Source organism: Oncorhynchus masou, chromosome 32 (genome assembly GCF_036934945.1).
Source record: "Oncorhynchus masou masou isolate Uvic2021 chromosome 32, UVic_Omas_1.1, whole genome shotgun sequence".
Taxonomy (NCBI): domain Eukaryota; kingdom Metazoa; phylum Chordata; class Actinopteri; order Salmoniformes; family Salmonidae; genus Oncorhynchus; species Oncorhynchus masou.
This window is the reverse complement of record NC_088243.1, coordinates 35,619,041-35,633,754: the sequence shown is the minus strand read 5'-3', so window position 1 is coordinate 35,633,754 and position 14,714 is coordinate 35,619,041. Positions and strand designations below refer to the sequence as shown.

The window sequence follows — 14,714 nt, the reverse complement described above, 5'->3', positions numbered from 1 at the left end:
GTGGTCAGAGACCTGGCAGTGTGGTGACAATATAACAACCTCTCCCTCAATGTGATCAAGACAAAGGAGATGATTGTGGACTACAGGAAAAGGAGGGCCGAGCACACCCCCATTCTCATTGACAGGGCTATAGTGGAGCAGGTTGAGAGCTTCAAGTTCCTTGGTGTCCACATCAACAACGAACTGCCATGGTCCAAAGACAACATGACAGTCGTGAAGAGGGCACGACAATGCCTATTCCCCCCCAGGAGACTAAAATAATGTGGCATCGGTCCTAAGATCCTCAAAAAGTTATACAGCTGCACCATCAAGAGCATACTGACTGGTTGTATCACCACCTGGTATGGCACCTGCTCGGCCTCCGACCACAAGGCACTACAGAGGGTAGTGAGTATGGCCCAGTACATCACAGGGGCCTAGCTTCCTGCCATCAAGGACCTCTATACCAGGCAGTATCAGAGGAAGGCCCTACAAATTGCCAAAGACTCCAGCCACCCTAGTCATAGACTGTTCTCTCTGCTTTCGCATGGCAAGCGGTACCAGAGCGCCAAGTCTAGGTTGAAAAGGCTTAACGGCTTCAACCCCCAAGCCATAAAACTCCTGAACAGCTAACTAAACGGCTACCCAGACTATCTGCATTGACCCCTCCCCCATGTTTACATTGCTGCTACTCTCTGTTTATTATCTATGCATAGTCACTTTACCTCTACCTCTATGTGCCCCAGCACATTGACTCTGTACCGGTACTGCCTGTATATAGCCTCCACATTGACTCTGTACCATTACCCCCTGTATATAGCCTCCACATTGACTCTGTACCAGTTCCCCCTGTATATAGCCTCCACATTGACTCTGTACCTGTATATAGCCTCCACATTGACTCTGTACCGGTACCCCCTGTATATAGCCTCCACATTGACTCTGTACCGGTACCCCCTCTATATATCCTCCACATTAACTCTGTACCGGTACCCCCTGTATATAGCCTCCACATTGACTCTGTAACAGTACCCCTGTATATAGCTTCCACATTGATTCTGTACCGTAACACCCTGTATATAGCCTCCACATTGACTCTGTACCATAACACCCTGTATAGTGTCTCCAAATGACTCTGTACCGTAACACCCTGTATATAGTCTCCACATTGACTCTGTACCGTAACACCCTGTATATAGCCTCCACATTGACTCTGTACCGTAACACCCTGTATATAGCCTCCACATTGACTCTGTACCGTAACACCCTGTATATATTGCCTCCACATTGACTCTGTACCATAACACCCTGTATATAGCCTCCACATTGACTCTGTACCGGTACCCCCTGTATATAGCCTCCACATTGACTCTGTACCGTAACACCCTGTATATAGCCTCCACATTGACTCTGTACCGTAACACGCTGTATATAGTCTCCACATTGACTCTGTACCGTAACACCCTGTATATAGTCTCCACATTGACTCTGTACCGTAACACCCTGTATATAGTCTCCACATTGACTCTGTACCGTAACACCCTGTATATAGTCTCCACATTGACTCTGTACCGTAACACCCTGTATATAGTCTCCACATTGACTCTGTACCGTAACACCCTGTATATAGCCTCCACATTGACTCTGTACCGTAACACCCTGTATATAGTCTCCACATTGACTCTGTACCGTAACACCCTGTATATAGCCTCCACATTGACTTGACTCTGTATATAGCCTCCACATTGACTCTGTACCGGTACCCCCTGTATATAGCCTCCACATTGACTCTGTACCGGTACCCCCTTTATATAGCCTCCACATTGACTCTGTACCGTAACACCCTGTATATAGCCTCCACATTGACTCTGTACCGTAACACCCTGTATATAGTCTCCACATTGACTCTGTACCGTAACACCCTGTATATAGCCTCCACATTGACTCTGTACCAGTACCCCCTGTATATAGTCTCCACATTGACTCTGTAGCGTAACACCCTGTATATAGCCTCCACATTGACTCTGTACCGGTACTGCCCTGTATATAGCCTCCACATTGACTCTGTACCGTAACACCCTGTATATATTGCCTCCACATTGACTCTGTACCGTAACACCCTGTATATAGTCTCCACATTGACTCTGTACCGTAACACCCTGTATATAGCCTCCACATTGACTCTGTACCTGTATATAGTCTCCACATTGACTCTGTACCGGTACTGCCCTGTATATAGCCTCCACATTGACTCTGTACCGTAACACCCTGTATATATTGCCTCCACATTGACTCTGTACCATAACACCCTGTATATAGTCTCCACATTGACTCTGTACCGTAACACCCTGTATATAGCCTCCACATTGACTCTGTACCGGTACCCCCTGTATATAGCCTCCACATTGACTCTGTACCGTAACACCCTGTATATAGCCTCCACATTGACTCTGTACCGTAACACCCTGTATATATTGCCTCCACATTGACTCTGTACCGTAACACCCTGTATATAGTCTCCACATTGACTCTGTACCGTAACACCCTGTATATAGCCTCCACATTGACTCTGTACCGGTACCCCCTGTATATAGCCTCCACATTGACTCTGTACCGTAACACCCTGTATATAGTCTCCACATTGACTCTGTACCGTAACACCCTGTATATAGTCTCCACATTGACTCTGTACCGTAACACCCTGTATATAGCCTCCACATTGACTCTGTACCGTAACACCCTGTATATATTGCCTCCACATTGACTCTGTACCGTAACACCCTGTATATAGTCTCCACATTGACTCTGTACCGTAACACCCTGTATATAGCCTCCACATTGACTCTGTACCGGTACCCCCTGTATATAGCCTCCACATTGACTCTGTACCATAACACCCTGTATATAGTCTCCACATTGACTCTGTACCGTAACACCCTGTATATATAGTCTCCACATTGACTCTGTACCGTAACACCCTGTATATAGCCTCCACATTGACTCTGTACCGTAACACCCTGTATATATTGCCTCCACATTGACTCTGTACCGTAACACCCTGTATATAGCCTCCACATTGACTCTGTACCAGTACACCCTGTATATAGCCTCCACATTGACTCTGTACCGTAACACCCTGTATATAGTCTCCACATTGACTCTGTACCGTAACACCCTGTATATAGCCTCCACATTGACTCTGTACCGTAACACCCTGTATATATTGCCTCCACATTGACTCTGTACCGTAACACCCTGTATATAGTCTCCACATTGACTCTGTACCGTAACACCCTGTATATAGCCTCCACATTGACTCTGTACCGGTACCCCCTGTATATAGCCCCGCTACTATTATTTTATTGTTGATCTTTAATATTTTTTTGTTTTGTATTTATTGTTTACTTCAGTTTATTTAGCAAACACTTTCTTAACACTTTTTGTTTTTTAAACAGCATTGATGGTTGGGCTTGTAAGTAAGCATTTCAATGTATGGTCTACACCTGTTGTATTCAGCGCATGTGACAAATAAAATTTGATTTGAAATCAACTAAGCCATATTGCTCAAGGGCCATCCACTTGCAGGCCAACAGGCTTAATTAAGCAAGCGCTTGGAGGAAAGGTCATCCCATGGTGCAGTTTCTCACAAAGCTCACATGCAGAGAACTATATTAGGCTTTACAATACCCCATATGATCCAACAACGTAAATTCAACGTCTAGTTTTTATATTTATATTTGGTTGAGTTGAGTTGTCAACTAATGTGAAATCAACGTGAAATCAAACAAACATGTCACCCTGTCATTGGATTTAGGTTCAACCTTGGGTGAAAAAAAGATGAAATTCCCTTATGTTGATTACTTTTTGCAAACTTTTCCATGTTGATTCAACTTCATCACATTACATTTTTTCTATGGCTGACTTCGATAGCTGCCTAACCCCCCAAAAAACGTTCAGTGGGGCCCAGCTCAGTCACTGGCAGACGTCAAAGGTGTCTTGGAACTTTACTAATGCACGTCCCTTCCAACCGCTATGCAATCGACAACGAAGCCGTTGACCTCTTTTCCGTAATGTGGGTAGCCTATAGGCTGAAAAAAGTAATAGTTTTTCTTTAGTGAGTCAACTGAATAAACCAATGCAAGACAGATAACGAACAAGCATACGTATAAGATAAGCCTACAAAACTAAATCCATGTGATGAGGAACTTAAAAACGATCAAAACTCCCAGACTCCATCATTTCAAATTTGAATGGGCAACCAGAATGGTATTCTGGTCCCAAAGATGACAGTAGCTCTTCTCATCTTGCTTTCTCAACTGTGCTTTAAATACGGAAATATTAGATAACGTCTAACTGTTTAAATGATTATACACCAACATAAGAGATCGTATAACCATCTCAAAGCGCTTGGGTTGATGTGAATCCTCCAGAAATCATTGCATTCATTCCGTTCCCTCCATCGCCTACTAACTTTTCCCGTTAGATACAATGTAATGTTACTTACAGGATGGTTGTCGACGGAGCAACAGCAGGTACGGTTTCCAGGTTTAAATGCATACATCTCACCGTAGTGCGAAAACATAAACACCGACTTGGACAAGAATATACAGGCTGCGGGCCACTGGCGACCAAAATCAGTGCTACCGCGACTACAAAAGGGGATACGACTTGACCCGTCCACAGCGCCATTGCTAGGGAGTCAGCAGCGCAGAGAACACACCGCCAGCAACCCCTCTTGCCGAAACTAACATCGGCTGAGTTATAGTAAAGCTAGGGAACTCAGCTGACTGAGTGAGCGAAAGAGACAAAGAGAGAGAGAGAGAGAGAGAGATAACTAGGGCAGTGTTACAAATTAGGTTGGACAGGGGAGAAACTCTAAGTAATGGAAAGCCTGGTTAATATTATTATACTTTGTAGCCTGCATCTGTATAGAGATGTCCGATTTAAAAAAATGTATCAACTATGTAGCCTACTAAATTAGTGGTACATACAGTTAAGCGATACCAATGTTGCTTAATACTATTAAAAAGAATGATGTAATAAATGTTTTAAAAAACGTGTACATTGCTTATTCAGATGTTATTCCCATAGAACCTGGAAAATATGTCCTAAAATGTTGCCAGTTTGTCTCTCACTGGGTGGAAAACACTCTATTGATGTGCCTATTCTGAGCCAAATATGCAAACAGATTGCCATAAGATTATATGGTTTGGGACGTTATAATGGTTTAGGACGTTATAACGGTTTAGGACGTCATAATGGTTTAGGATGCAGGTAAAAAAAAACGTTTGCCCAAGAAATATGACGTTACACAGTGCTCTATGCTGCTCTCTGCTGGTTTTCCAGTGGATTGACAATGGTACTTGTTACAGTACCTGTAACAAAACACCCACTCCACTTTATAGCAGTCAAAATAAACGTCAAATTTATCACATAGCGTAAAGTGAATCCCAAGAAAGCTTTATTCTAATTTATTTATTCTTATTGCAAAACATCAGGATTATCGAGGAATAAAACAGCCTAGCGATTCTCTTGTGTATTGAAAAAAACCCATGTGAATGAATGCAGCCTTCAGCTGAATGGGTTCCAAGAATGGTGGGTTTTACGCACTGAATTGAGAGCATGAACAAGGATGATGACCAAGGATGATGACTTGACATCAAAGCTTACAGGCCTGTGGCAACACAATTTTTCTTTATTCAGAGTAAGATGTGTTCAACATCCAGCATGACAAAATTTTTACAAAGTTCACAATTTAAAAATGAAATATCACAGCAACTTGTGATCTCACACATTTATAGCAAAATTAAAATGTCAACAAATCCATGCTGTGTAGTACAAAAATAAATTAAACTTCAGTTCCACAGAGAGCACAATAGTTTGTACAAAATCCTGTCTTCGTTAATGAATACTTAAATCAACCTCAAAATGAATAAGATAGAATAAATAAACTCTGATGAATTCACAATAATTTATATGAAAATTCAGCATTCTAATATGTGACAACTTTTGTGTCCCCTATGTAAATATTCACAGAAAACTTTTTTCAAATGTGATTTTATGTACCAACGGTAGATGAGCAGCCGGTTTGTGCTTTAAATCCCTTTCCATTGTACTGATAATGAGAATGAATTCAAGAACTGATACTAACTAGTACTCTACTGAAAGCATTACTATATTGGCAAAAAGCTGCAGACACGATGCTGTGGAGAAAGGCATATGCAGCCATTGACAAAGGAGCCCTAAAAGAGGACGTAAAAGTACAATAGATGAGATCAGTTGAACAACAAGCACCTTTGCATTAGCTCTTAAAAGGCAAATTCTCAACATGGTCGTTAACAACTAATAACACAACAGAAAGAGGGTCCGCATACAGACATGGAGCTGCATCCCCCGATTCAGAGTTTTAAAAAAAGAGAATACGCCCTCAATTTACTTCTTTTTTTTATTTTTACCTTTAATTGATTGACTATTTAATTTGTACAGTGATTAGATATAAAGTGCTGCTGGGGATTATTTAATACTCATATAACATACCAAAATGAAATAGCATCATTGTTTAACATTTGATAATACAGTATTAGTGGTATGGTTATAATCATAATTTCTGATTCAAATCCCTGTAGTCTCCTTCAGTGGAACTAATTCATCACCTAGTGGCTTCAAGCAGTTATTTGCTCCAATCGTGTTTCAAAGGAACACCTGGAAATTGCACGCCGCCACATGTTAGGATAGTATCTGTAGGACAAGTGCAAATAGTCTACTGGCACATAAGTGGGGACAATGACCCTGTAAGTCCCGCTCTTTCTCATACTCTAGTATAAATACTCTTTACAAAACTCTTGTTCCTCTCCGCTTAGGCTCTCAGGTACTGCTTTAGTTTCTGTAGAAACATCAAAACATGGAAACAAAGGTGTCCTTGTGCAAAAGTGTATGTAAAGAAAGTGGAACTCGTAAAGCATCTTTTATCTTTAAAACTGAATGTTCAACTTAAATACTTTTTTGTATTGAAAGGTTTATATAACATTTTATATTTGACATATAGTGAAAAGATTCCTTTGCCCCCCCCCCCATGTTTATAAACAGGTAATTGCATATACCCCCCCAATTTGTTTTTGCGTCCCATATCTATTATAAACATATGATTTAGATATACATTGCTGAGACATTGCCCGATTCTAGCAACATAAGTTTTGACATTTGAACCAGAACTAATACTAAATGCTAGAATGATGCCTTGATACTCTATTTCTGTTATACATCACATTGTTGCTGATTGAATGACAATGGGTATCTACCAACACAAAAGATCAAGAGTGAATAGTCCGTTTCAAGACAATGGGATTTCCACCATTGGGTTTCCGTGTCATGATGTTTACAATAAAACTATAACATTCATACAAACATCAAGTCAGTTTCTTTCCATACTCATTTCCAACACCTATTAAAAATGCCCCCACCTACAGCTACCAACCTTTAAAAAAGGTTTCAAAAAAAGTACTTTGCAACCAAGTCTTGCTATTCAACAATCTGCACACAAGAAGAAGAAAAAACATCTTTAGAATTCCAAAATCATCCATTGAGGAAAAGATCATTGAAAAGTAGCTACCTCCTTGCAGTTCCCTCTTGATTTTTGTTTTGTTTTCACTGTCCAGAGCAGCTTTTTCATCTAAAATCTTCATCATCAAGCATTAAAAATAACTAAAGTCCTATGTTAATCAGCTTACTGTCCAGAAATATACACAAAAAATGTGCATACACGAGCAGCTAGAAACATTACGTCACACTATTTCAGCTCATACAGTATGAAAACGTACAAAATGTGAATGTCTTCAAAAACTATTCTGCCACTTACTTTTTTTCCCTCAAAGCAAGACAAAAAAGAAAAATCATTATGAAGTTTTCTAAGCATAACATTTCTTTTTTTTTGAAGATCAAAAATCTGTATCTAACACTGTATGATAAGTTACAGCAGCAAACCATGAGGCGTCATCCTATCATGTCACTTCTAGCTCTTTCCTGTGGATGTTGTTTTTCTTCACTCCTCTTTGAGAAGAAGCTCTGGCGTTTGCTGGGCTAGCGGGCTGGGCTACACTTGGATTCCTTGCACCGCTTGTTTGATGTTTTCCAGCAGGGCTTTGTTCTCAGGGCTCTGGTACTGCTCCTGGTTGGTGTACATGTCTGTTAGCGTGGTCACGTAAGCATCAAAGTTCTGATCGCTGATCGGCTCCTGTGAAACATTTCAACAACGCCAGAATTAGGTGAGATCATAAGAAAAAGAGGTGAAAAAGAGAGAACAGAAGACAGGCCTAAAAAAACCTCTAAAGTCATCCTTTGAGGAGCTTAGCCTTACAAACAGTTTTTTAACCAACATGTTTTACCACAGATAAAATCACTTGAAACAAACTATTCTCTGAACTAGGCCTTTTCAGATTTAAATACTCTAAAAGTGATAGTCATCGAAATAAGGTGTCTTGCAACAGGTTAAAGGCTGAGAGGTGGTGGTTTTACACAAAGATGATCCACACAGAGTAAGATGTCATGCAGCGATGTCCACGTTGGGAAAATAGGGTCATGCTGCAGTGTCTATACGCATTGTATGTACATGCACTTTGCAACCAACAAGGGCACTTTCATTTAGCTAAATCAAGCTTTTTACATTCAAATAGATGATCATTGCGCTTAGAACATTTGGAAAAAGGGAAATTCAGGAATGGAAGTGATTCAGGATTTTTTTTTTTAATCGCATCAAGAGATGTAAGATGACTGGAAAAAAGACAAGGTCACCCGAATAAAAACAGATGGACATGGGAAAGACAATAGGAGGACATGCATGGGAGAGATTCTGAACCAGACAGATGACTAACTCTACTGACTATTAGGGTGGCACTGACACGAATAGCATATTATAGTGTCCAGATGAGGAAATAAAGAGCAGGATTAACAGAACGAAAAGCAGTGTTAGAGTAAGAATATGACGAATGATTGTCTTACTATCTGATGCATCTGTAAGCAGCTGTTATTTCTAATGGGAGCCTCTTTGTATGCAAGCGGTTTCTATGGGGGGGGAAAGGTTAGTTACTGTTAGTTGGTGCCTAGTTACTGGTACTCTCTCAAACAATCACTAGATGGTAGCATTCTAGCTGCAGTACCAACAGCACATCTAACTAAATGTAATTTTGAAGGAAGTAAAGGCAAGACAAAGCAAAGCATACAGTACAAGAATACATGTGTGGTAGCGAATTGGGCCTGAATCCAGCTCACAACAAAGTCAGAATGATCAGAGCATCTGGAATGATATCTCATTGTGTTCATACACAAAGGTTACACATTTTTAGATGAAGAGATATTGTTTAAAACAAAATTAAACTATGATAAATGGAAGCATTATGGCTTGTAAGAAAATGGCAAAATGGCCATTTGTGAATAACACGGGCATCAGTCATAGTTTTTGGACCAGTGCTATTTTGTCCTTCTTTTTATAAAGACTATAGGGATTTTTATTTATGGATTCTTATGGAGAAAGGCTGTTTTTGGCATGCCCTAAAATACTTTTAGCCCTACAGTAAAAACAGACCTGCAATTATAGCATCACATGTACTGTACTATGAAAATCCATGATAGATCAACAAGTTAGTTTGTTAAATTTGCAAACATAATATAGCCTGTAGCTACAGACAGAATCAAAATGGCGGAGACTAAGTTTCCATTGCACTGAGAACAGGCAGGTACAGAAGATAGCAATATTTGATAAACATCTTTGTTTAAGACTGCCTTTCCAATCTGTCTAATTGTTGGATATCAGAAAACATTATCAGCAGGCTGTTGTTTGGTCAACATTGTAAGTCTCTGCATGTAGAAATGGACCCCTAATTCATAACACAAGCCTCATATACTGTGCCTTCGGAAAGTATTCAGACCACTTGACCTTTTCCACATTTTGTTAGGTTACAGTCTTATTTTAATCTACACCAATCTACACCCACAATCTACACCCACAATGACAAAGCAAGAACTTGTTTTTAGACTGAAATTTCACATTTACATAAGTATTCAGATCCTTTACTCAGTACTTTGTTGAAGCACCTTTGGCAGCGATTACAGCCTCAAGTCTTCTTGGGTATGAAGCTACACACTTGGCACACCTTTATTTGGAGAGTTTCTCCCATTCTTCTCTGCAGATCCTCTCAAGCTCTGTCAGATTGGATGGGGAGCGATGCTGCACAGCTATTTTCAGGTCTCTTCAGAGATGTTCGATCGGGTTCTAGTCCGGGCTCTGACTGGGCCACTCAAGGACATTTAGACTTGTCCCAAAGCCACTCCTGCGTTGTCTTGGCTGTGTGCTTAGGGTCATTGTCCTGTTGGAAGGTGAACCTTTACCCCAGTCGGAGGTCCTGAGCACTCTGGAGCAGGTTTCATCAAGGATCTCTCTGTACATTGCCCCGTTCATCTTTGCCTTGATCCTGACTATTCTCCCAGTCCCTGACGCTGAAAAACATCCCCACAGCATGATGCTGCCACCACCATGCTTCACCGTAGGGATGGTGCCAGGTTTCCTCCAGACGTGACGCTTGGCATTCAGGCCAAACAATTCAATCTTGTTTCTCATGGTCTGAGAGTCCTTTAGGTGCCTTTTGGCAAACCCAAAGCGGACTGTCATGTGCCTTTTACTGAGGAGTGACTTCCGTCTGGCTACTCTACCATAAAGGCCTGATTGGTGGAGTGCTGCTGAGATGGTTGTCCTTCTGGAGTGTTCTCCTATCTCCAAAGTGGGACTGTAGAGCTCTGTCAGAGTGACCATTGGGTTCTTGGTCACCTCCCTGAGCAAGGCCTTTCTCCCCCGATTGCTCAGTTTGGCTGGGCGGCCAGCTCTAGGAAGAGTCTTGGTGGTTCCAACCTTCTTCCATATAAGAATGATAGAGGCCACTGTGTTCTTGGGGACCTTCAATGTTGCATAAATATTTTGGTACCCTTCCCCAGATCTGTGCCTCAACACAATACTGTCTCGGAGGTCTACAGACAATTCCTTCGACCTCATGGCTTGGTTTTTGCTCTGATGTGCACTGTCAACTGTGGGATCTTATGTAGACAGGTGTGTGCCTTTCCAAATCATGTCCAATCAAGTTGTAGAAACATCTCAAGGATGACCAATGGAAACAGAATGCACCTGAGCTCAATTTTGAGTCTTATAGAAAAGGGTCTGAATACTTGTGAAAATAAGGTATTTCTGTTTTTTGTTTTTAATTAGCAACATTTTCTAAAAAGCAATTTTAGCTTTGTCATTATTGGGTATTGTGTGTAGATTGCTGAGGAAATTTTAGAATAATGCTGTAACCTAACAAAATGTGTAAAAAGGCAACGTGTCTGAATACCTTCCGAAGGCACTGTAAAACCTCCCCATTTCAGTTTGGCTAAAATTAGCAATAACCTATTTCCCATTCATCTCGGCTTTAAGCTCCAGCTCAACTCAGCATGGACAAACTGGGTCCTTAAGGGGCTTCACAGAAATGCAAATAATGAATAGAGAAATACTGTACATAGATGAGTATATAAATGAATCGATTCATATGCTACAGTATGTTTGCTTATAGGAACTCGCCAGGTTGTTGTTCTTGGTGTTCCCTTACCATGTGAGGGAGCTGGATATTAGCTAAACTGTTAATCAGTGTCTGGCTGAGACCTGCCAGCTCATGCAGGAGAGATTCATTTTGCTGTTCAATCACCTTGTTTTCTTCCTCTATTGACTTCAGATTAGACTCCATTGTGGTAATCTAGGGAAGGGAGGGAGTGTGAGAGAAGAAGAGGGTTACGGTAAAGGTGGTGGTTTTTACCTGTGGTTGTTACAGCGGAGCACACAGGGTGCAGTTCACATACCACGGGCAGCGGCACACCTCAGACACGCCACAACTCACGGCTGATTGGCTGGCGTGCAGCCATGTCTATGGCATCATCACACGGAGAGATGGATGTAACCGCAACAGAGCAACATATGTGAAGAGCAATGGGCAAGCATGGACAGATGCAATTCAACACACTGACAATCACACAGATGTGCTTCAAATTCTGTGGGGTATACTCCAACACATGCTTCAAACTCAATTTTAGCACAAATATGCCAGTGGGTCCCACTGAGCACAGACGTCATTTCAACGTCTAGTTTTGATTTACATTTGGTTGTGTTGTCAACTAATGTAAATTCAACATGAAATCAACCAAAGTTTTTACTTTGTCATTGGTTTAACTTGCAAAGTTGTGAAAAGAAATATACACAACTTCCTTACATTGGTGACTTTTTGCAAATCCAATCACTTTTCCACGTTGATCCAACGTCAACAAGTAGATTTTTTTATTTTTTATGATGTGAAAACAATGTTGATTCAAACACTTTTTGCTCAGAGGGATGTGCCTCCAATGCACTGTTGTGCTCAAATGTTTGAGGTCCAAAAGTCTACTACAGGTTAGAATACAGCCTGTATTTCCAAAGTGAGATCAAACTTGCATGCATTATCAAAAAGGCAAACTGTATTTGAACATATTGTGAAGCTCTTTCCGTTCCTTCCGTCCTGGATTTGAAAGGAGTGTTTGATACATTCTTGATATTGAATTTTAGCTTTTGCAGATCACATACACACATAGTTGTATAGAAATCCTATTATACTAGCTGTGAAGCTTCTGCCCCTGTTCTCTTTCTAATGGAGCTGTGGGATGTTTTTGTGGACTGGGTGTTCCTCTTTATTGGCTGGGAGTGATTATGCTCTCTCTATTTTTCAATGTTTGGCACGCAGGGGGCCCCAGAGGAAAAGTGCTTTATAATTAGGAATGCCCCACTTTGTTAAACCGCATTCTCCCAGATGTGAGATATGCTAGGATGTGTCTCACTGATGGTAGATCATGTATGACGATTGGACAGATTTTTCCAAACTGGAGTCCCTTTTCTTGTGAGTGCTTTAGCTGGGGGTAGATTAATTTAGGTGTACGCTCTGCTAGAAATACAGACTTAGAGTTTAGGAGCACTGATGATAGCAGAATGGTGTGCCACAATGGGTAGAAACTGAACGGTAAGCATGAAATGAGTCAAATATTCAAGTCAACAAATGACGTGGTACTAGTACTGACCTACCTGTGTTCTAAGTTTGATCATATCTGCCTCCACGTGTGAATTAGATTCACTTAAATCTTTGATTTCTTCATCCAGCTGTTTAATCTCTTCCTCATTCTCGATTCCTTCAAAAGATAATACAGTGAACAATTATTAGATAACTGCCACCCACTCCAAGACCAACAAAATACTTCAAATAATCTGTCAGTGTGGTGAGTGAATGAGAGTGTGATAGAGGCAGAGGGTTGCACATTCAAGTCACAATATTGTTTTGAATATTCATTTGAAGACTGATGCCCGACTGAGCATTCTGCTCCATTCTACTCCAAGTGCATTACAGTGGCTTGGAAATAGAATGACACACAACCTTATAGAATAATCCTTAGATAGTTTTTCAGAATTCATCGATAAAATGGCCCTCGTGGAACACTAAAGGCACAGAAACCGTAAATATAACAGGAAATACATTTATTTCCATGACAGAATTAAAAAGTAATTTTGCACTAATCAACGTAGATAGTTTCAAATACATGCAACTTAAAAGTTACATACAGCATCACGGAATTTTGAAATCTTTTGGACATCAGAGCAACCTTGAGGGAATCTTATTTGAGTCAGAAAAGAATGTTCATATGGTCGGGAAGATCTACAAAACCTTGCAGAAAGCATATCCAACTAACAATCTCTTAGAAAAAAACATAAATGATTGGAACCAAGATTTCAAAAGAGCTGATGTTGGCACATATGGTGCGAAAGTTGGAGCATTACTAACAAAATTACAGTTAATGAAAATGTACGCTTTATCCAGTATGAAACGAATGTACAGAATTTATTATACAAGAGACAAAATTCACAAATTCTACAGCACAACGGCAGAGTCATGTCTCAAGTGTAAAACTAATAATGACTCAATAATCCATGCTTTCTGGGAATGCTATAAAGTTCCGATATTGTGGGCGGGGCTAAAAAGTTGACTGTCAAAAGTATTACAATGTAAACTTACTTTTAATAAATCTGTCTGCGTATTTCAAGACATGACATATGGGAGGGTAATGAGATACACAATGGGCTGGACGATTCTTTTCTCATCATCATTTTTTAAAAACATTTAGACCACCGGATTTTAGCTAGCTAACGTTAGCATTTCTAGCTATTTTTGACTAACTTTGCTAGGTAATGACAACATTGCCATCTGTCTAAAGTAAATTGGATGACATGATGTTGATTGCAAAGTTGTTTCCAACTAAATAGTTGCCTACTTTAGCAATGTCATCTATTTTAGACAAAACAGTCATTAACCCAATTTCTGCTTTTGGGCATTAAAATGTCTGCAGCGTCTGTAGAACGTTGACAACAATGGCAACGACATGACCAAATGGCGGAGGTGCAACCCTTAGATGTTGTAAAGACACAGATAGAACAATGAGGTTTAGTTATAAAAATATTTGGTAAAGAAGTTGAACTCGACAAAAACAATGGAATTGCCATGGAAACGCGTGGGGGAAAGATCTCAAGTGACCTTCATTGCCCACCAGCAAAATGTGTCTACATTTAGGCTATTGTTTATATGTGTATTTCACAATATGTTGTGGTAAAAATATAATGCTTGTATGGATATCAACCAATCAACTGCATT

General features: G+C 40.4%; 2 protein-coding genes across 3 annotated transcripts in view; both read right to left on the bottom strand.

Moving 5' to 3' along the window:
- LOC135526014 (peroxidasin-like) overlaps window positions 1–4,757 on the bottom strand; it is a 97,685-nt gene extending 92,928 nt beyond the window's left edge. For both annotated transcript variants that reach the window (XM_064954033.1, XM_064954034.1), the window contains exon 1: window positions 4,484–4,757. In XM_064954033.1, the coding sequence (XP_064810105.1) occupies window positions 4,484–4,668 (185 nt within the window). In that variant the 5' untranslated portion in view covers window positions 4,669–4,757. The remainder of the gene's footprint in view (window positions 1–4,483) is intronic.
- Window positions 4,758–7,088: 2,331 nt separating this feature from the next.
- LOC135526018 (myelin transcription factor 1-like protein) overlaps window positions 7,089–14,714 on the bottom strand; it is a 157,363-nt gene continuing 149,737 nt past the window's right edge. Inside the window, 3 exon segments of the mRNA XM_064954039.1 lie at window positions 7,089–8,209; window positions 11,703–11,750; window positions 13,100–13,203. Of these exon segments, the coding sequence (XP_064810111.1) occupies window positions 8,069–8,209; window positions 11,703–11,750; window positions 13,100–13,203 (293 nt within the window). The 3' untranslated portion in view covers window positions 7,089–8,068.